This window comes from Anabrus simplex, chromosome 2 (assembly GCF_040414725.1).
Source record: "Anabrus simplex isolate iqAnaSimp1 chromosome 2, ASM4041472v1, whole genome shotgun sequence".
Lineage (NCBI taxonomy): Eukaryota > Metazoa > Arthropoda > Insecta > Orthoptera > Tettigoniidae > Anabrus > Anabrus simplex.
The window spans coordinates 929,959,202-929,982,958 of NC_090266.1; the positions used below are offsets into that span (position 1 = coordinate 929,959,202).

General features: G+C 40.0%; 1 protein-coding gene across 1 annotated transcript in view; it reads left to right on the forward strand.

Annotated features, from left to right (window-relative positions):
• Nucleotides 1–23,757, forward strand: part of LOC136863193 (centrosomal protein of 131 kDa) — a 253,612-nt gene that overhangs the window by 196,450 nt on the left and 33,405 nt on the right. Inside the window, exons 12-13 of the mRNA XM_068226334.1 lie at nt 1,232–1,435; nt 17,534–17,751. Coding sequence (XP_068082435.1) covers nt 1,232–1,435; nt 17,534–17,751 — 422 coding nt within the window. The remainder of the gene's footprint in view (nt 1–1,231; nt 1,436–17,533; nt 17,752–23,757) is intronic.

A 23,757-nucleotide genomic window follows, 5' to 3' on the forward strand; every position in this document is an offset into this window, starting at 1 on the left:
TTAGTGCTGAGAACATGATTATTTGTTGGGGCACGTAAAATCAAACGCAGAAAATATATTAATGTTGTTAAGAGAGATGGGATCACAGGGGCGTATGTTTTGACTGTAGCACTCTATGTATTTTTCATCAGCATGTCTTTTTCAGGTGTTATGGGTAAGACTGGGTAAGAGTGTGCAGTCGTTATTGCCAAATAGTAGCCATTCATTCTGAGAGTTCTGAACAGTGCACAAAAATATTTATGTCCAAGTTTTTAACATAATTTATTATTTAAATACTCTCAGAACCTTTAGCAGTAATTTTGAATATACAGGCTTATTCATAAGTTCCTCTGGAATTTGAAGCTTTCATAGTGCAATAACTATGGCAGACATAGAAAATTTATTCATATCAACAGATACAAAATCTCTCCAAATTTGCATCCATAATAGGTACCATGGCATGCTTGTAGATTTAGTCACTACAGGGCAGTCAACAATGAACATTATAAACAGGGTGGCATTCAGTTGTGACAAGAAAACTTACTATATCTTAGAATTTGCTAAATATAAATTGGTTGTGATGGTACAATGGGGATTTTGTGCAAAATATCAAACTGTAACAGTTACAGACTAAACAATGCATGCATTGTTAAAGAAATTCCTGGAGAGTGGTTGCTTGTATGATGCTAAATGTACAGTCTGGCCAGGACCATCTGTTGAGACCATGAACACCTGACCTAATCCCATGCAATTTTTTTCATATGGAGTTTCATCAAAGATCGTGTGTATGTGTCACCTATGCCACGGGACTTAGTAGAACTGTAAGAAAGGATCACGCGAACATTCGTTGATATCAACCATAAATTGCTGGTACTTGTATGGCATTAACTGGAATACAGGATTAATGCCTGCCATGTCACCAAAAGTGCACATTCAAGCATCTGTAAGGTACATAAACATGGAGAGATTTTATGGAATTCTTCTTTGCATTTAGTGTTTCCAATCCTCCTATTCATCATGGTATGAAATCAAGATAATTACACATCTCAGAATAAAATGTAAGCAGTCAAACTGTTCTCTAGATATATAGTTTTACTTATTATTATTACTACTACTATTATTATTATTATTATTATTATTATTATTATTATTATTATTATTATTATTATTATTATTATTATTATTATTATTATTATTATTATTATGGTGATGGTGATTTGCCATTTACATTTGTCTCTTGATTTTGTTTCAGCTGATTGCTGACAAGAAAAGTCTCAGTGAACAGTATGAATCTGTATGTAAGGAATTAAAGACAAATGAATACCATTATACATCTAGCATGAAAAACTTGACAGAAAAGCACAGTGCTGAGCTCCATAGAACAAAGGATCTGTACTTAGCAGCTGAGAAACTTCGATGGGAACGATGGCTTGACGAGAAGACTGAAGAAATTAAGGTGAATTTTACACCTGTTACTAATGTTAAAGCAATAAGTTTGAAAGAAGAATTTGATGACCATTAAGTTTTCTCATTGTTAAATAATCATAATCACAATCATCATTTAATTTGTGAACAATGTTTGATTTGTGAATAGCATTTACATTTAGCATTGTAGGTTTCTTTGTTTATGTCATGAAAATTCCATTCGATGGTTAAGGAATGCTGGAATGAGTCTGTGTCAAATGGAAAACCTTTTGGCATTGAGAGATTACTCAGAATTGTCCAACGAAGTGGCTGCTATATTGCTGCATTTTCCCACCCACTCAGTGGTTTGCGCTCCATGAAATGTACACTCAGGGAAACGGGGTTGCCTAGAGAGTGGTGAGATTGAATCATGCAGCATCAAAGCTAATGCAGTGAGCTTGCAGTTGTGCTCAATAAAGAAGTCATTTCCCTCGCCAAACTACCTTTACACTGATCTGTTTTCAGACCAACTTTATAGGAGTGATGCTGGGTGGATTCAGTTATGTTATTCGTAAGTTAGAAGTATTAGGCATGAACGTAGCAAGGATGATCACTGATACAAACAGGTGGGAAAAATGGCAAGAGGGTACTCAGTGAGGAGATAAAGGCTAAGTTAGGATTGAACTCAATTGATGAAGCTGTACGTATTAATCGGCTTTGGTGGTGGGTTCAATTCATGCAAATGGAGTAGAATAAGTTACCTAGGAGAATAATGGACTCAGCCACGGAGGACAAAAGAAGTAGAGGGAAATCAAGACAGTGATGGTTAGTCTCACTTTCTAATGTATTAAAAATAACAGGTATAGAATTAAATGGGGCCACAAAGCTAGTGACAAACAGAGCATTGTGGTGGCGTTTAGTAAATTCACAGAGTCTTGCAGACTGAATGCTGAGTGGCATAAAAATGTTTTATGAATATGTCTGTAATAATAATAATAATAATAATAATAATAATAATAACAATAATAATTTTATGTCCTCATCTACTGTGTGTAGGCATATCGATTTTATGTGCCATTGAGACTGCCTGTGTGTCAGTTCTGATGCACTGTTTCTTTACCAAATGGCAGAGAAACAGATCTTTGCCTGTCTTTCCAAAGTTAATTGTATCGGGAAAACACTAATGTGTCACCAGACACCTTCTATGTGTTGACATCGCATGACATGGAGTGCAAAATTTTTATATATATTTTTTTTTTTTTTTTTCACTCTTCAAAAATCTGACTACCTCTGTTGGGTTCTAACCAATGATTTTAGGAATCCAGAATTTTGCACTATAGCAGTTTTACAGAGTGAAATATTGTGCTTGTTTGTTTTCTGTTGTTGTATAGTTGATAGTTCTAGTTGTTGCTGTTTCACATAAGGTGTTTGAGACAGTTTGGTCACTATTTCCATGTATGTTTACAGATTATGTGACAAAATTATGATGTTTTAAGAGGAAAACATTTGTGGTTGTTTTCACTTATGTGACAAAACATGAGCCAAATATTGTACTCTCAGGTTGTGAGGGTTTCCTTTATAGGATGTGCATTGTTGGAAGCTCTTTTCACACAAACTTCAGAATACTAATAGATCAAATACAGTGCCAGCCAAAAATTTCCGGACAAGCATTGAACAGTTAAAAAATGGACTGAGATTAAAAGAAAACAACATACCTGTACAGGGAATTGACAAATATATATTCTAAAACTAATATTTTACAATAAAACTATGTTTTTACATTACATATGAGCAAGAAATAGGCGTTATGTACACATTTACTCTCACAGATCCTCAGAACACATCAAACTCTTTTCTTATCAAAGAAACCCCGCTTTGCTGCAAGTAAACTTTTAACTATCCTTGGCATTCTCAGAACAAGTTTTTCTAACGCTGATGCAGGTATATTTTGCCAGGCATTCTGCAAGAGACCCAGAGCTTTTCCGATGAAGAAGGACACTCTTTTTGGACTTGCCATTTCAACTCCTCCCACAGCAGCTCAGTTGGATTTAAGTCTGGGCATTTGGGGGGGGGGGGCATTCCATTAAAAACAATTCCCCAGAATTTTGTTTGTTTTGCAGATAATTCATGAAATAGTGAGACGTGTGTCTTGTTGGAGGACAAACCCACGTTGCTGTCCAGACGGAAGAGCATAACGAGATAGGATGGATTGGTAGCCGTTCTTGTCCAGTGTTCCTTGAATTCAGTGCAGTCTACCAACTCCACTGAATGTGAAACAACCCCAAACCATCACAGAGCCCCTCCATGTTTCACTGTAGATATTATACAGTAGGATGCATTTTTCCGATGCTGAACGTCGAACATAAACTCGTCACCGTTGCCCAAAAACCTTCGAAACTTGGTTACATTAATATATTTTGTCATTAAACAGTCATTAAACATATTCGTGTGGGCACATATGTTTTGTCCAGAAACTTTTGGCCGGCAGTGTACATACCTGTAGAAAAACACAGAACAGAGAACCAGTCAGGTAATCGTACACAAACATCTTTTGAGCTGTGTGGCAATGTTGTAAAGAACCCCTAATAAAGAGAAAATGAGGATGAAGTAGCATGGGAAACAGAGGCTGCATTGTGAAAATGGGGAATATTAAGGGTGTTATTAGCTGTATACACCAGGGTTCAACTCATTTGGCAAGCTTTGTGTGAGATAATGGATTTAGCTAAGCCTGGATGAAAATTATTTTGGGATGTAACCTCTATGAGAAACTCATGTAAGGAATTTTATTAGTGTAAAATAATTTCTGTGGGACAGGATTCTGATATTCTTATTTTTTGTTTTTTTGCTAGTTGTTTTACGTCACACCGACACAGATAGGTCTTATGGTGACTATGGGACAGGGAAGGCCTAGGAATGGGAAGGAAGCAGCCGTGACCTTAATTAAGGTACAGCCCCAGCATTTGCCTGGTGTGAAAATGGGAGACCACGGAAAACCATCTTCAGGGCTACCGACAGTGGGGTTCGAACCCACTATTTCCCGGATGTGAGCTCACAGCTGCATGCTCCTAACCACATGTCCAATCGCCCGATGATATTCTTACATTTCTGATGATTAGTAGTGTTGAAATATAGCATCCCTGATATTTTTCCTGTTCTCAGTCAGTAAATATTGATGAATATTAATTTTTTGTGTAACTCAGTGATGTATTTATGCTCGACCACATATTCTTTTCACAGATGATAACTAGCAAATTGTCATAGGATGAGGGAAAATATTTTGAAACTAGCAAGATACCCGTGCTTTGCTACAGTATTATACTGAAATTTATAATTGGATGCTGTATGTTTTATATATAATCCGTCAAAATTCGCGATCTGACTCGTTTTCTGAGGGAATCCACCAAAGTTTGCAATCTGACTCGTTTTCTGGTAGATTACGGCAAAGTTCCTCCCATTGTTCAATCTTTCTTTCCAGCAATCGATTTCGTACTTCCCGGGCTACGTCCAGGTATTCCAGCCGGTCTGTTGGATCCCTAAATCTTTGCCAACTTTTCCTATAAGCATTTATAATATGGATCAAATCCTTGAGGAGATCCGGCGTAGGGTCGTCTTGGGTGCCTTGGAGGTACTGAACCTGCGGCCGGACTGCATTCGTAGTCATTACCCATCCAGGACACATTTCCAGCGTGGTCCGCACATTTTGACGATGGTCCCAAGACATTATTATTATTATTATTATTATTATTATTATTATTATTATTATTATTATTATTATTATTATTATTATTATTATTGTTCTGGAACCCACAGCAAGATTCAAGACGGCTACTTGGCAGTAAATTACATCTGCTGCCATTGTCATTGCTGAAAATGTGACCAGCACCATCGTCGCGGTTAGGCAAGTGCGCGGGATTTCTGGTGATACGAATGAGATAGACCGTCCAATTGTTCACCTCTATAGTAACTTCAGTAATGCACGGAAGTATAAATGAATATTTGCTACAATTTGTCCTCTTGAATACATCCCCTAGTTATCATGGCCATAAGCGAGATAGGTTCCCATAAAGGATTCACTGGGCTTTCTCAAGCTACCAATGCACACAGGAGATAACTTTTCAGCTCTCTGTCAGCCTATCGACATTGTGTAGCTGAATTGGTGAGAAGTGTAACAAAAGTGATTTTATTTTTGGTTACATAATTCATGTTATTCCTTGTTAAAAATGGGTTATTAGTAAGGAATCTCTATCTGGCCCTTTATTTCCTTGCATACTTCCACTGCCTCAATGTGGATAGATTTCCACCACTTTTCTCTGTCTCTGTTTTCCATCTTGTAATTTCTAATCTGATGCCTCTCTCTCTAGATAGCATCATTTGTCTTTCTCAGTGTATACATGTTCCATTTCCTTTTCTACCTTTTTATATGTATGGTCATCTCAGTCTCTAATGTGCTTTTCATGGTTGGCAACTTTCTACAACTTACAAATAATCATTATTATTAGGTACTTTCCAAGTCTTGGACTCATAATAGTACGGATGCAGATTCTGTTGCTCTTCCACTCTAGATAGAGCTTCTTGAATGCACCATTCACTTTTTGAGTGTCCGGCTCCATGGTGAATGGTCAGCGTGGTGGCCTTTGGTTGTGTTGAGGATTTTAATTTTAAACTGTCAGTTTGCTTGGCTCGGGGACTGTTTGTTTGTACTGTTCCCCTGCAACTCATTCGTCACACACAACACTGTCCTTCACTATGATAACATGCAGTTTCCCGTATGTTGTATACAAGGAATCGGTATACAGAAACACAACATAAATTTATTGCTTCAATAAGTTTTTACACAATATGGATGAACTTGCACGCAATTAAGGATGATATTAACAGTAGACTGAGGGTCTGTTGAAATATGCACTTTATACACATGAGAGTTCTATGTACACACGAATCTATCTTGAGGAGATAGTCCATCAAATAAGAGAGAGTTCAAGATAGTCGAAAACTATCTGCCTTGTAGAATGACTAGTGTAACTTGCAATGAAATTTCGTACTAACAGAATGCTAGTAATTGCCGTAGGCTTGTCAGGAGCTGACATAAATATTCACAATTAGTAGAATACTAATGTTGATGTCGGAGCATAAGTGAGGACTGAGGGATGAGTAGAATACTGGCATCGGGGCTCGACGTGGCTACAGGAAGCGGGAGGTGAGGCAGTGCCCAGAGGTGAAACCTCATCACCAGAATTCAGTCCACCTGTTCGATACACATGTTTAAGAGGGATAGCCTCCGTGTTCGATTTGCAGTATAATCTGGCGTTAGACACTGGGGAGTCCTGGGAAGTAGTGGAATGCTGCTCCTTTTATAGCGCTGGCTGACGTCACAAGCAAGCGCACTGCAGTAACCTCGTAGAGTCTGGAAAGATCCGGGCTGCGGCGTGTTGAGGAGCTATCAGGCGCAGAGCTTAGATCGCGAAGGACACACAACACCCTCCCCTCCTAATTACGCCGATACGGCGCGAAGCGGCGGCGACGCTGGCGGCGGGAGCGATGCTGGGGAGGAGAATCGGCCGTCTCTGTTGTGGTGTCCGGAGCCTGGACTGGGCGAAGGGGCGCAGAATCGTCCTGAAAGGAACCCATGTTGATTAAGTGATCTAGAACTCGTTCAGCAATAGATTTGTCAGGTTTTACAAGAGAATCAATAGAAGGACATGGACGGTATCGGAGGCATATCTGGTCCTGGTGGTGGCAGATGCGTTTCTCAGCAGTCTGAATCTCGTAGAGACGATGGTCCAAGGTGCGGCAGATGATACCAGGTAGCCAGAGCGGATCGGACTTGAAAGTCCGTATGTAGACCTTGTCGTTGACGATGAACTTAGGTTGTGAGCGCTTTGGCTGGGCAGGAAGAGGCTGCAACAGAGAAAGTAAAGTTCTGTGAAGGCGTCCGTGGAGCTTTTGAGCGGGAGTGACATTGTCAGCACCAGGCAGAGTTCTGTAATTTCCTAGGAGTTGTAACAAGGCTTGCTCTTTACTTAAACCAGAAGATACGGCTTTCTTCATACTTTTCTTAAAAGTTTGCACAAAACGCTCAGCTTCACCATTAGATTGAGGGTGAAAAGGCGGTGCTAAAATATGCCGAATGCCATTATGTGTACAGAAGTTCTGGAAAGCAGTAGCAGTAAATTGCGGTCCATTGTCGGAAATGAGCACTTGAGGTAATTCTTCAGTTGTGAATATCTTTTGAAGTTCACGAATGGTAGCTTCTGTAGTAGTAGTAGTGGAATGCATGTCAACAACGTAGGGAAAGTTGGATAGAGAATCTATCACTATGAGCCACATGGAGTTGAGAAAAGGTCCGGCGAAGTCTATGTGTACTCGTTCCCATGGAGAAGTAGCAGGAGGCCATGGAGCGAGGTCAGAGGACGGGGCGTTCTGATGAATCTGACATGGTTCACAATGGCGGATGAGCTTCTCGATGGCGGCGTCAATACCGGGCCAATGGCAGTGTTGACGGGCGAGTTGCTTGGTGCGTAATATGCCCCAATGACTTTGATGTAACAAGTCGAGAACGTGTTGTCGTAGACTAAGTGGGATAACCACTCGGAAGAGGGTGCCTGTCTCTAATAAGATGACTCCGGCACGAGTCGTGAGACATGCTGAAGATGATGATAAGGCACAAGGCTGGAAGGAAGCTTGTGTTGAAGAGGCCAACAGTTGCGGATGTAAGCACGTACTGTAGCGAGTGTACTGTCCTTATCCATTGCTGTAGCGATGCAGGTAGCGTCAATGGGAAAGCTGGGTACTGTGTCCTCGAGTTCGATGTCCAACTGAAGACATCCTGATTCTTGAGAATCGAAGGCAGTATCAGGACCTACTGGTAAGCGAGAGAGGGCATCAGCATTACAATGCTGGGATGTGGCACGATAGGCAATCTGATAGGAATAATCAGAAAGGAACATGGACCATCTTTGAAGTTTTCTGAGAGAATGCTCAGGGATCTTATTACCAGGATGGAATAAGTGTACAAGAGGCTTGTGATCAGTAATGATCAGGAAATGGTTGCCATAGAGATATTCGTTGAAACGGCGAATACTGAAAATGATAGCTAAAGCTCCTTTTCGATCTGTGAGCAACGACGTTGATGCTCATTGAGTGTCTTTGAAGCGAAAGCGATAGGACGTTCTTGTCCGTGACGATCCTTCTGGGAGAGAACGGCGCCGATTCCGGAATCAGAGGCGTCCGTGGCGAGCGTTAGGAGCTTGCCGGGCTGAAAGTGTGTGAGTTTGACAGCTTGAACAAGGGCCTTGTTGATAGTTTGCCAGGCATGTTGGCATTGTTGAGACCAATGAAATTTAACACCTTTCTTGCGTAAGGCGGTCAACGGAGCTGCCACTGAAGTGAAGCGTGGAATGAACTTGTGATAATAGTTTGCTTTGCCTATGAAGGATTGGAGCTGCTTGATGTTCTGCGGTGCAGGTATGTTGACAATCGCAGAGACATTCCTTTCACTAGGTCGAATGCCATTCTTATCGGGGATATGAACTAGGTAGTGAACTTGGGGTTGAAAGAACTTGCATTTAGCGAGGTTCGCTTGGAGGCCATTTTCTTTCAATTTAGTGAGAAGGAGGCGCAGATTATGTAGACGCTCTTGATGATCCTTGCCAGTCACAAGAATGTCATCAAGGTAATTAGCACAACCGGGAATGGAGGCGGTTAGCTGTGCTAAGTAGCGCTGGAAAATAGCAGCGGAGGAAGAGACGCCGAAAGGGAGACGCTGGAGCAGTCCAAGAGGAGTATTCAGCATGAGACATTGCTTGGATTCTTCGTCTAAAAGTAGCTGTAGATAGGCTTCTTTGAGATCCACTTTAGAGAAGAACTGACCACCGGCTAAACGGCGAAATAAGTCCTCAGGACGGGGAATTGGAAAGACATCGGTTTCAATCTGCGAGTTTATCGTAGAACGAAAATCACCACAAATGCATATATTGCCATTGGGTTTCTTAACTACGACAAGTGGAGTGGCCCATTTACTGGAATTGACAGGTACCACTATACCGGCTTCTATCCATCTTTGCAACTCTTTAGTAACTTGGTCTTGAAGTGCAAGTGGGAATGGACGGGCTTTGAAAAAGCGAGGCTTGGCTCCTGATTTCAGCTGTATGTGAGCTGTGTAGTCTTTGGCGGTGCCTAGTGTAGAAAATCATTTTATTTTCCGTATTGAAAGAATCTCAATAATAATATAAGAGAATTTATTGGACTCCAACCTATTCAATACATTACAGGATGTTAACATTTTTAGTTAAACATCGTTAAAATGGAGACATGTTTCGCCCTCTATGTGGGGCATCATCAGTCATATCAAAGCACCTCAAAATTAAACCAGACGTCTGGTTGGAAATTATGAACATAATATGTAAGAAAGAATACATTAAAAAAAACACGTACATAGTCCTATCCTAAACGAAATAACAATAGACTAGTTACACATAGTAAAATACGCTAGTGGTTTCTTAATATCAAAATCAAAATCTCTTTATTTGCAAATGAGGTGTCTACCTCGGTGGCAAATGGTACACTAAAATACATTATTGTCAAGCACTAAATATTAAATTAACAAGAGAAGAAAATTTTTCCTATAATACAATATTATACAATTTACGCTAACAATGTTTTCTATTAAACACACAGCTCATCCTTAATAAATTTATATTGTTTACAAAATTCTATTGCCGGGCTGAGTGGCTCAGACGGTTAAGGCTCTGGCTTTCTGGCCCCAACTTGGCAGGTTCGATCCTGGCTCAGTCCGGTGGTATTTGAAGGTGCTCAAATACGTCAGCCTCGTGTCGGTAGATTTACTGGCACGTAAAAGAACTCCTGCGGGGCTAAATTCCGGCACCTCGGCGTCTCCGAAAACCGTAAAAGAGTAGTTAGTGGGACGTAAAACAAATTACATTATTATTACAAAATTCTAATTATAATATCTCCTGTACTACTTACAAATATGGTCAACTGATATACAGTATGTGGAATTGCTTCAAATGATACTATAAAACTGGTATAACATTAATATTTACATTGCATTTATTTATTTATTTACTTTTTTTTTTTACCCGTTCTGGATCCTAAGTAGCATAACGACCTGCTGCGTCTTAACCAGAGCCCCTTTTGCCACCACTTTTCAGAGTTCCTGAAGGGCCTTCACAGCTACCGTAGCGGTCCCAGGGCCCTCGAAGTCCCCACTGTACTTCACCCCTACAGGCAGTCCCCTACTTTGCACCGGTCGAATGCCCTTTAACACTTCATTTATTTTCTCTGTTGCTGTTTATTCTCTTCTTGAATATCTGTACAGATTTTGGAAAAGGATCAAACACTACCCCTGGTAAACTGTTCCACTCCTTCACACCCTTCCCAATGAATGAAAATTTACCCCAATCGCTTCTGCTAAAATTCCTTCTAATTTTATATTTGTGGTCAGTCCTGCCGATATAATTATTTTCCAACTGAAGCCTCTCACGGATATCTCCCCATGCTTCTTCTCCTGTATAGGCTCTATATAATCCTGTAAGTCTAGTTTTCTCCCTTCTCTTACTTAAAGTTTCCCACCCAAGTTCCTTTAACATTTCTGATACACTACTCTTTCTCCTGAAATCCCCTATTACAAATCTTGCTGCTTTCCTCTGCACACTATCTATTTCTTTTATTAGGTATTCTTGGTGAGGATCCCAAACACTGTTTGCATATTCCAATAATGGACGAACCATACTCAAGTAACTTTTTTCTTTTAATTCTTTGTTGCATCCTTTAAGTAGCCTCATTATGACATGTAATGATCTGTATGCTTTCCCAACAATGTCATCAATATGACCCTTCCAGTGCAAATTACTTTCAAATCTCACACCTAAGTATTCGCACTTGCCATCTTTTGGGATAACTACCTCATCCAAAGTATATTAAAATTATAAACTATTAATATTAAAATGAGGCCATCATATGCACAGTATAAAAATGAAAGTAATCAAAGTCTATATGATATTGAGTTCGATGGTAGTTCTATGTAGTATATACAAATGTTGGCAAAATAAAACACAATTTATAATTACTGTACACTTATTTATAATTGTTAAAATTGATGAGGTAAAACATTCCAATTTGTCTATTTGTAATTTGGCTCCAACCAAAATAATTCGCCCTAGGATTCATGAGGTAGTCAACTCCGTTGGTCACTCTCTATTTGAATGAAGTGCACAGTGCAAGTGAACAGCTTTTGTTGATTATAAAATGAGGCTGTGCTAAGTCAGAGTTAAAACAACACCACCTTCAAATGAAGATAGTTAAAAACATCATTAGGTTCTTCCTAGTTGACTAAAGGTTTGCGTATATTTTGTTGTTGAAGTGTGGGAAAGTCAGTTGTTGGTTGAATGGGCAACGGTCGAAAATGTTGTGCAGTGCAATCGGTGTTTGAGCTGTCCTACATGTGAGGGAAATCTTGAAAGCTATTGAGCTGTTACCTAATTGTTAGGAGGTTGGAGTCCAGTAAATTCTCTTATATTATTATATGCCTAGTGTAGAGTCGAAAACTTCCGGAAATTGCTCGAGGAGATCTGTAACCTCAGAGGTAGGTTGCAAGGCCGAGACTACATTGACGTTGTCATGAATTTGGAATCCGAATAAATTGAATAGGTCCATGCCGAGAATGTTAGATGCCGTGTAGTTGTTGACTACGAGTAAGGTAATGACCTTCTGAATACCTTTATAGCTGGCTGGAAGAGTGATTTGTCCCTTAATATCAATCTTCCTCTTGTTAAACGTAACAAGCTGCATGTCAGCCGGAGAGCACGACGGTGAGCCTAAGTCGTGATATGTAGCAAGGTTGATGATAGAGACAGGTGATCCAGTATCTAATTGAAAATTAGTAGAGCGATCAGAGAAAGAGATTGGAACGATTATCTTGCTAGAATTCCTGGTAGGAAGAATGAGATTGATCTGATCTATTTCCATGTCCTGTCGTGGCTGTGCATTAGGCTTCCGTACCGAATGAGTATGGGCAGGGCGGAGCGAACTTTTACATACAGTCTTGATGTGTCCTACTTTATGACAGCGATCACAAGTGGCTTTGAAGAAACGGCAGTCACGGCGTTCGTGATGTTTAAAACATCCTCTGCAGGAAGGCAGGAGCTGAGACGTTTTCTGAGAAGTGTGCTTCTGCGTAGAAGAGCTAGAGGGAACCTGTCGAGAACGCTTGGCAGAGAGCGATCTGACTGCGCGGTTCGAAGGAGCAGACGACTGGCGGGCTGGCTGAGAGACTTGAGCGACCTCGTGTTTAGTAGCTATTTCCGCTGCAGTCTTGGTAGTCATTTCGTAGACTGTGGCAATACGCTGTACTTCTTCTAAAGAAGGGTTACTCTTTTTTACAGCATCGAAACGAACTTTGTCCTGGGGAGTATGGAGAATGACCATGTCCCGAATAAGGGAATCAGTGTAGGGCCTGCTACAACCGTCCTTGGAACAGATAAACTGGCAGGGCTTGGCGAGACCACGTAGTTCTGCTCTCCATTCTGTGCGAGTCTGGTGGGGTTGTTTCCTGCTTTGAAAAAACTTGTAGCGAGCGGCTACGATGTGAGGATCTTTAGCATAATGGTCATTGATACGAGCTAATAGCTGCGCGAAAGGCACTTCTGAGATTTGCTCTTCAGGGCTTAATTTTTGCAGTAATTTACATGTAGAATTTCCGACCGAACTGAGAAAGAGAGCACGTTGGCGCTTTTCGTCCGTGATTGAATGGCAGATGAAGTGTTGCTGAAGGTGGGCTAAATACACTGACCATTCTTCCTTGGCCGGGTCGAAAGCAGAAAATTGAAGAACTGCTGTGGGCTGTGCAGAAGCAGAAAGAGCTTGTATGGCTGTAAGCAATGCTGTTTGCTGTTGCTGCATGAATTGCTGTTGTTGCTGTTGCAAAGCTTGTAAGATAGCGGCGAATTGTTCTGTCGTTGCCATGGTGAGATTTGCGATAGAGAGCACAACTTGTGAAGCAGCGTGTAAGGAGACTGGCTGTGAACTTGACCGTCACTCGATCGGCTGGGAGTGAGAGAGAGCGAGAGAGCTGGCGCATGCTGAACAGGTGTTGGGAGAGAGCCGTGAAATGTAGGCTGGCTGTCCGTAGTTCGAACGGGGCGTACACTGGGCAGAGTTGTACTGTAGAATTGCGAACTGTTGGCAGAGTTGCTAACTTGTGTCCCGTAGCTAGAGTGCTGAAATGGCGAAACCACTCAGAACGTGTGCTTGACGTTAAAGTTGCTGGCGTGCCGGTGTAGAATGTGTGCTGGTCCCAATGTGTTGGCTATACGTACGGATGACTTTGTCTCGTTGCCTAAATTTTTTTGTTAAGTGTGGCAAGTATACAGAGCACTTTTTTTTACCTCGTTGCCAAATTTTGTTGTGTTGTATACAAGGAATCGGTATACAGAAACACAACATAAATTTATTGCTTCAATAAGATTTTACACAATATGTACATAAATATAACTGAACTTTTCTTGAAGCTGGATTAACCTGCACGCAATTAATGATGATATTAATAGTAGACTGAGGGTCTGTTGAAATATATACTTTATACACATGAGAGTTCTATGTACACACGAATCTATCTTGAGGAGATAGTCCGTCAAATAAGAGAGAGTTCAAGATAGTCGAAAACTATCTGCCTTGTAGAATGACTAGTGTAACTTGCAATGAAAGTTCGTACTAACAGAATGCTAGTAATTGCCGTAGGCTTGTCAGGAGCTGACATAAATATTCACAATTAGTAGAATACTAATGTTGATGTCGGAGCATAAGTGAGGACTGAGGGATGAGTAGAATACTGGCATCGGGGCTCGACGTGGCTACAGGAAGCGGGAGGTGAGGCAGTGCCCAGAGGTGAAACCTCATCACCAGAATTCAGTCCACCTGTTCGATACACATGTTTAAGAGGGATAGCCTCTGTGTTCGACTTGCAGTGTAATCTGGCGTTAGACACTGGGGAGTCCTGGGAAGTAGCGGAATGCTGCTCCTTTTATAGCGCTGGCTGACGTCACATGCAAGCGCACTGCAGTAACCTCGTAGTCTGGAAAGATCCGGGCTGCGGCGTGTTGCGGAGCTATCAGGCGCAGAGCTGAGATCGTGAAGGACACACAACACCGTACATGAGAGATGTTTCTATCCTTGTTGGAGGATCTGCCTTATAAGGGCTGCCAGACAAAATGTATGATATATACTTTTTGAGTACTTTATGAGGTGGCTTGCTCAGTTTTTCCATCTTTAATAATGTTGCTGGTTTTTACATCCCACTTACTACGATTGCATTTTTTGGAGATTAAGGTGCTGGAAATATAGACCATTATCAGTTTATCAGGCTTTGAGCACCTTCAAATACCCCTGGAACAAGTCAGGATCAAACCTGTCATCTTGGACTCAGACCTCTGTGTCACTCAATCTGAATCTTAAATCTTTGGCAATTATTAGGCCCAAATAACTGAAGTTGCCAAGCTGAGTAGCTCAGGTGCTGGTAATCCTGGCTCAATCCAGTGGTATTTGAAGGCACTGAAATACATCAACCTCGTGTCGGTAGTTTTACTGGCACGTAAAAGACCACTTGCAGGCCAAAATTCCAGTACCTTGATGACTCCGAAAACTGTAAAACATAGTTAGTGGGACTTAAATAACATATTAATAAGTGAAGACAACCACATACTTGAGAGCCTCACCAATAAAAATAAATGGGTTGATTTGGTTGTATTGATTTTGAATATCTTTGTAGCGATGGATATTTCATGTTGAGACATATCTTCTAGAAAGGAGTCATTTAAAAAAATGAAATGGCATATGACTTTTAGTGCTGGGAGTGTGCAAGGACAAGTTCAGCTCACCAGACGCAGATCTTTTTGTGTGACTCCCGTAGGCGACCTGCACGTCGTGATGAGGATGAAATGATGAAGACGACATGTACACCCAGCCCCCGTGCCAGCGAAATTAACCAATCACGGTTAAAATTCCCGACCCTGCCGGGAATCGAACCTGGGACCCCTGTGACCAAAGCCCAGCATGCTAACCATTTAGTTATGGAGCAGGACAGGAGTCATATAAAATATGCTTCTCTAACTTTGATTGACTTTATTTGGAGGCTGCATAGACATTGAAAAGTATTATGATGCGGTTGTTAGAGAAGTTCTGTTTTCAATTCTCTCTCCGAAGTTGGAATAAAGACACTATAGAATTTTCCGGTATATTTACCTTGTCCAACTCCTTAATTGAATGGTTAACATAGTGGCCTTCACTTCAGAGGGTCCTGGGTTTGATTCCTGATCAAGCCAAAGATTTTAGCCACATCATATTAATTTTTCTGGCTCCGGGTCTGTTTTTGTGTTCATTTTAATACATACCACTTCATATATGCACAACAAAACACATCACATTACCGATCACTACAGTAACACACATTAGTGAATACATCCGTCCACACGGGGTTGGCATCAGGAAAGGACATCTGGTGATAAAACTGGGCCAAATCCACGTATTGTGCCAACCCCAAATAATTTGGAAAAGGCCAGGGAGAAGAAGAAGAAAACTTTTTTCAGATATAGCGGGCGTGGAAGATATCTTAAGTGCTGCTAGCGATGATGTAACCTTTACTACAGTGGTTACACAAAAACAAAGCACAAACACAATAAAGGTTGAAAGTATGAGCAACTACACAATATCAGAAACCACTACACACTCAGCGAAACATCAGCTGAACTATGCGGGTCTCCGCCGACAACATACGTAAACAGTAGGGCCAACTAGTGGATAATAAACCAGGAAGGTGGAAGGAGCTAGGACTTTACCGAGGGCATGGACATGGCTTAGTTTGCAGACTCCGAAATAATTCGCCGTGATCCTTACATTTGAAAAATATTATTTATAAATGAATTTTACAAATACAATCCAAAAAAACTTGCAACTTACAAACTATATGCTCCATGATACACATATCTTGGAAGTTCTTTGATAATGGCTTCACTACAAGTTTCAAACTTCAAACCAACTATACATCTAGTTACAAATCCAGTTGTACAAAGCAACGTAAAAAGCAATTACAATTTACAGTGAAGTGAACGTACTCTCCTAAACTCTAGCGTACATCAAGTGACACTTAACTACCAGAGGCAAACCGCAAGGTAAAAATATTAAACTACAATCTACATATTTAGTGAAACAAGAAATAGGAATGCCTCGAAAACGAACAGGCAAGCCCAGCAGAAAAGCTAAGGCGTCATAAATAATAAATTTGATGAATCTAGGTTAGGCTAGGGCAGACTCCTGTATGAAAAAGCAAAACGAACATTACGAAAATTTTAGCAGGAACGGGATTCTTCAAGGGTGCTTACCCGAAGGTGGGCCATCCCGGTAGCGAGGCGACGTCAAAACTTCGGATAACCATATAGGCTGCTCACAGACAGACAGATAGACCAAGACCGACAGAATTCATAACGAAAGTTGCCTCGCGCTCTTTATAAAGGTAAACCCTGGCCTTGGAGTAGCCAATCAGAATGCATGAGCCCCCCTATCGCCACTAGATTCACCAATCACAACTCCAACTTTAGTCGCGGACTTGACCTACATTCTCGAATACGCGATCGCGAGCCTTCCATTTCCAGAACAGTCAGAAAATACATTCTAGAATACCTAACCAACAAAAGGCAACACACCCTGTTCAAAAATTTATGTAACAAAAGTTTCTGGATACTTCCAGTAAATATAGAACTGAATGCTACTATTTACAAATACGTTTGTTATCAAATATTACACTGTATAGGTTAGGTCATTACATGGCTTACAAATAAAACAAATCACTACACTTTACAAATAAAGTCTTCAATAAACATTTTCCACTTCCACTACATTGTTCACCTGTGACAGATGAGATTTAAATCCACTATCTCCGGAATGCAAGTTTTACAGGTACATAATCTGTACTGCACAGCCAACTTGTTTAGTGTATAATCTATTCTTCAGGATATTTCTGATTTTATTAAAGAGTAATTACATGCATATTGCATAAAATAAGGATTCTTCTTAAGAAGTGAAATTCTGTTGAATGAATAAATTAAGAGTTTTTGTGATTGTAACTTTCTTGTACTTCCAGGAAATGGCAGTTCGAGAATTTGAGCCTAAGCTGCAGAGAATGAATGCTCTTCATCAACAAGAAATCTCAGAACTAAGGAAGTGTCACAAGCAGGAGCTGGAACAATTAGAATATAAAGTTTCAAATCATGCTGCAGAAAGAATGCAACAGCTTCATGAGAAATTGGCTCTTGAGAAGGAAGAAGCAGTTGCCAGGGAAAGAGAGGAACTAAAACAGAAGTGAGTTTAAATAGTACCGAGCTCGGTAGCTCCCTTAAGTGCAGCCAGTATCCAATATTTGGGAGATAGTGGGTTCGAACCCCACTGTCGGCAGCCCTGAAGATGGTTTCGTGTGGTTTCCCATTTTTACACCATGCAAATGCTGGGGCTGTACCTTAATTAAGGCCATGGCCACTCCTAGGCCTTTGCAATCCTATCGTCACCATAAGACTTATCTGTGTCAATGCGACATAAAGGAAGTTGAAAAAAAACACTGCAACATTTTTCTGAATGACTTGACATAAAGCAAGTTGAAAAAAAAACCCACTGCAAAATTTTTCTGAATAACTTTGAAAACATCTTCTTAAAGGGCCATCATTCAAAAGGAATCTTATACTGGAGTACATACGTGGATGACGTCATATGCATGTATGATAATGACATCACTAATGCACACCAGTTATTAAACACGCTAAATTCTTTACACAAGTCCCTCAGTTTCATAATGGAGCCAGAAACTAACAAGAAAATAAACTATTTAGACATCACAATGAACAGAAATAATGACAACCTATCTTACAAAGTATATGGAGAGCCCACTCAGACATTGCACACTATTGACAAGTCAAACCACCCACACGCATTCAAAATAGCAGGGCTGAATACAATGATACACAGAGCTATTTCCGTACCAATGAGCACAACGGATTTCAATGAAGAGATACAAATCATTAAACACATCGCAAAAGAAAACAACCACCCTCCAGGCACAGTAGATAAACTATTAAATAAACATAAGAAAAATTGCCAGGGAATCAGCACATGTGAGAAAGAAAAATACGTGGTTCTCAACTACACTAACAAGAACACATACAAAGTAGCTAATATTTTCAACAAACAAAGTTTATAAGTAGCCTTTAGAATGACACCACACGACAGAGACTCATCAGTAAGTGCAACCTAAACAAAAAAAAAAAGAACTTTCACAAAGTCAGTAGTATATGAACTCAAGTGCCAAGAACCTAACCGCAATGCCACATAAATATGCCAAGCAAAACATAATTTCCACACAAGATACAAAGAACTCAAAAACGTGATCAGATATAATCGGCATTCACCCTTCAGGGAGCACACCATTTCACAGACATCAACATAGATATAAAAATGTTACACATTGAAAATAAAAGTAAATCTTTGAATATAAAGGAAGCAATCAAAATTTACATCGCAAAAAGTGCTAATGTAACTAACCTAAATGACCATACACACTTAAAAAGTTCCCCCCCTCTTCACTCTACTCACATAACACCTGGACAACACTTAGTCATTAAATTAGCTTTTATCATAATAACATTTAATAGTTAGTCTCTCACCGCTGGATACCGTGGTTCAAATCCCGGTCACTCCATGTGAGATTTGTGCTGGACAAAGCAGAGGTGGGACAGGTTTTTCTCCGGGTACTCCAGTTTTCCCTGTCATATTTCATTCCAGCAACACTCTCCATTCTCATTTCATAGCATATATCAGTCATTCATAAATCACTTTGGGAGTGGCGACCCCATCGTACTAATAGCCTATAGGCTATCTGCTTCATTCATTACATCCCTGACCCGGTCAGTGACTGGAAAACAGGTTGTAGGTTTTCATTTTTTCATTTTCAGTTAGTCTCTATTTCAATTCCTTACTTTATTCACCTAAAATCATGAATTTGCATTCATCCATATTACATAAAGGTACATTTTAACATGAAGTAGGTTAATAACCTTCTCTCCCCTCTCCAGTGTTGATAGAATGTTCCACAGCGCTCTACTTGCTCCGCCCTACTTCCCCGTCCCCTCTCCATGCTACAGTATACTAGTTTTCAACTTCCAGTAGGAGAGATCCACAACGCTCCACACGACCCCTCCTTCTCCGCGAGCAGTGTGCTTTACCCAAAACTTTCCATGACCACAGACCTGAAATTGTGGTTTGTGACAACGGACATAGCATCAGCGGTCTAGATAACTACGTAAGTTTTTCATTATATTAATACTTGTAAATTTATTTTTGTCATTACTGGTTCATGTTATCACTAAACTCTCCATCATTGACAAGTTCACGTAATATAAACAATACTATATATATATATATAAAAGCATGTTGTAAGTGATTTGATAGAATTTGAGAATGTTCTTGTAGAACGAAACATGTCATTCTTTGTATAATATTGTGTATTTTTACAGGTATGTTTATAGTGTTATATAACTTTAATTCTAATTGCAGTATGTTCGACAGACTGAAAAGTTTTTGTTATACTTAATTAAGTCGACACTGAAAAGTATGGCTTCATTCTTGACCAAGAAAGCAAGTAGACATACACTCATGTTCGTAAAAACCAGAAAACCTTGAAAGACTAGAGATAGGAAGTTCATATTCACAGGACATGTGCATTAGTTTGTTCTGAATAAGTGATTAGCATTTGAACCATGTCGGCCGTCTGGTTCAAGGTAAATATCGATATCTGGCGCACCACCACCGACTGGTAAAATGTGCCTGCGGATGAGCAGACATGCAGGATGCCTCAAGGTCTTGCTTATGGTGTAGGGTACTGTTGGGTACAATCACAAATCACAGTTGGTGTGTGTCCAGGGCACTGTGACCAGTTTGACCTACGTGAATGACATTCTGCGACCCGTAGCCATACCCTTTCTGCATGACACCCCAGATACCATATTTCAGCAGGACACTGCATGACCACGTTACTGCATGAACACGTGCCTTCTTGTTGTCACAGGATGTCAGACTGTTGTCCTGGTCTGCCCGATCACCGGACTTGTCGCCATTCGAAAATGTGTGGGATATGGTGAAACGACGGGTGCGGCTCTGTGACCCAGTGCAACCACCAAAGATGAATTCTGGACCGAGGTGAATGCAACATGGATGGCTATATCCCAGGATGCCATTCGCGCCATATGCATGTCGATGCCATCGCGCATGGAACAAGTTATCAGTGCCCATGGAGGACCCAGTTTCTACTAGGCAACAGGATATATGCTGCACCTAGGTGACTGAAATGCTAAGCTTCTGCAGAAAATGAACATGTCCTGTGAATATGAACTTCCTATCCCTAGCCTTTCAAGGTGTTCTGTTTTTCATGAACATGAGTATCTACCTTAAATTCTATTGTTTAAAAAATAACAGAAATTGAATAAAGCACATGTGTGTTTAATGTGATTAAGAGTAAATTAATACACATTCAGGGCAGAGAGCATTAGCACTTGGAAGAATGCCTGTTACAGTGATTCCAGCAGCACACAGCTGGTGGCATTCCTTTTTTTTTTTGCTAGTTTCTTTACGTTGCACCAGCACAGATAGGTCTTATGGTGACGAGGAGGCATTCCTATCAGCAGGCTAGTTTTAGCTTGTCTGGGCTAGCTACATAAACTTAAGTTTAGGTATTGCATTAGTAACCTAGTATGTGCGGTGGGAACAAACGTTTGATAGACTGTAACAGATTGCAAGAAAAATATTTTGAAGGAACTTGCATCCCAGTATGCTCTTTAAAGACATTTTTAATGCAAAAGAGACAAGGTTTTTCTTTAACATAATGCCTGACCACTCAGTAACTTTTTAAGGTGTAAAATTCCATGGGGGCAAACAGAGCAAACAGCATGTGACTCTTCTGTTGTGCACTAATAGCAATGGAAGAAAAGAGCTACGCCCAGCAGTAGGAGAATTTGCAAAACAGCAAAGGTTTTTTAAAGACTGGCTATGCAGCGTGGATGCAAAAAAGGCCCAACAGATTGGAATGTCATTTCTGTGCTGCACCTCCTCCATATTGCACTTGTAAGCTTCAGCAGTTGGACCATGGCATGATTCAGAATTTCAAGCTGCATAACCACAAGATGCTCCTGCAGGATGCCACCCACTGTGTGAACATTGGGAAAGAAGATGAAATTGTGACATATATTTTACAACCCTTTGATTTAGAGGTAGTTTCCACCTTTCAATACTTGTTTATTATCTTATATTCACATATAACTAATACTTAATATATACGTCTGTCTTAGGACATGTTTCCTCTCTTTTTGGAGACATCTTCAGTTAAAAGCATACACAAAATGACACAGAAAATAAATAATGCATTAAATCAACTTGAAAATTCTTCTTAAAAACTTGATATTATACTTGTTGTTGATATTTGCCTTTCTTCTTCTTCTTCTTCTACTCCTTCTTCTTCCGGTTGTAAAGTGTTTTTATCCTTGGTACATGATATAATAAGATGTTCAGTCTTAATTAGATTCCTCTAATGTGTGATTTGTATCTGTTTGTTGGAGTTCTAAATGGAACAGTCTAATTTCTATTGGCAGGAAATGTGTTATCTATTAATAATAGTTTCAGATCCTGGAGGAGCTGTCCTGATCAGATCACGAGTCTTAAATTGATAATGGACTATAACGGGAGAAAAAACAGAGATATGGTGATAACATTTGTAGATTTCAAGAAAGGTTACGATTGCATCCATAGAGAATCTCTGTTTAAAATTTTAAGACACCTTGGACTACACCCCAGATTAATAAACTTGATAAAATTGACTCTCACTAACACCAAATCAGAAGTGGAGTTTAGGGGTGAAACTTCAGAGTCATTTGAAATTAAAACGGGACTACGGTAGGGAGATGGGCTCTCACCGCTATTATTTAATTGTGCTCTAGAAATGGTAATGAGGGAATGGTTTAGGAAATGTCTCCCAAAAATAAAGATTGGCCGAAAAATCAAAAGAAGTTGCCTGGGTTTCGCCGATGATTTAGCATTACTAGCAGGGGACATAAAAGAACAAAAACCCAGGTATCAGAACTTCAAAACATTGCAGATAAAATTGGCCTCAGAATATCATTTGAAAAAAAAAAAAAAAAAAAAAAAAACAGAAATTATGCCCCAAAAACCAACACAACTAAAAGAAGTTAGCATAAATGGTAATAAAATCAAAATAGTAACTCAATTTAAATATCTTGGAGAAGTAATAACACATAACCTAAATCCAAACAAGAACAAATAGATTAGCTAAAGCACAAAAATTAACATGGGATATCTACAATGCAAAAATAAAACTCTACAACACAGTTATAAAACCAGAAGCTACATATGCAGCAGAAACACCTTTTCACCAGAATAAACATTCAAAGACTGACAGACTTCAGAAAACTGAAAGGAGGATTGGAAGAACCTGCATCAGCAAATAATACCAGAAAGATGGACAGTGGTAGATAATACCTAACAAAGTCATGTACAAAGAGCTAGAACCCATTACAGATACTATGCATAAGAGGAGACTGGGATTCTTTGGACGTATCATGAGGATGCAGAATTCAAGACTTCTGAAACAACTAGTACAACACAATCTTGTCTCAAAAAATACCACAGAGGATATAAATGGATCAGAGAAGTAAGAGAGGATCTGAAGGATATAGGCCTTACAACAGAAGACACCACAAATAAGATAAAATTGAATACAAAACTCAAGAATACAAACCTCTACTTTATCCTTACACAAAACAAACCAACAACGTGCATTTTCAACCGAGGAAAGGACACGAAGATCGGAGTATCTGAAGAAGTACTGGGAGGACCGCAAAGCCCAAACAATCCCTTCAAGGAGACCTGAATGATGGAGTGACTAAAGTGATCCTATGCAGTCATAAAAGGAGAAGAAGAAGAATAGTTTTATTGAGGAGTCTGAAAGAAAGAGGAAAGGGGTTGTATTAAGTCAAAGAAACCTTGCTGAAAGTGATGCTTCTGATTGGTTGACAGCTATTCTGCAACGTGATTCGTCGTTCCATATTTGGTACAGATGTTTCTGGAATTCATTGTCCCTTCGTATCCGGCGCTTGCTGTATGACGTAATCTATGTCCTTGGCCGCCTGACCTAGTTTAGCTCGCTCGCAGCGGAACGGCCTGGTAACCAGCTGATGCTTGTTTGTGCATATACCTGTATCAATTTACGGGAATTGAACCAAACCTCTATAAATCCTATAAAACACCATTTGG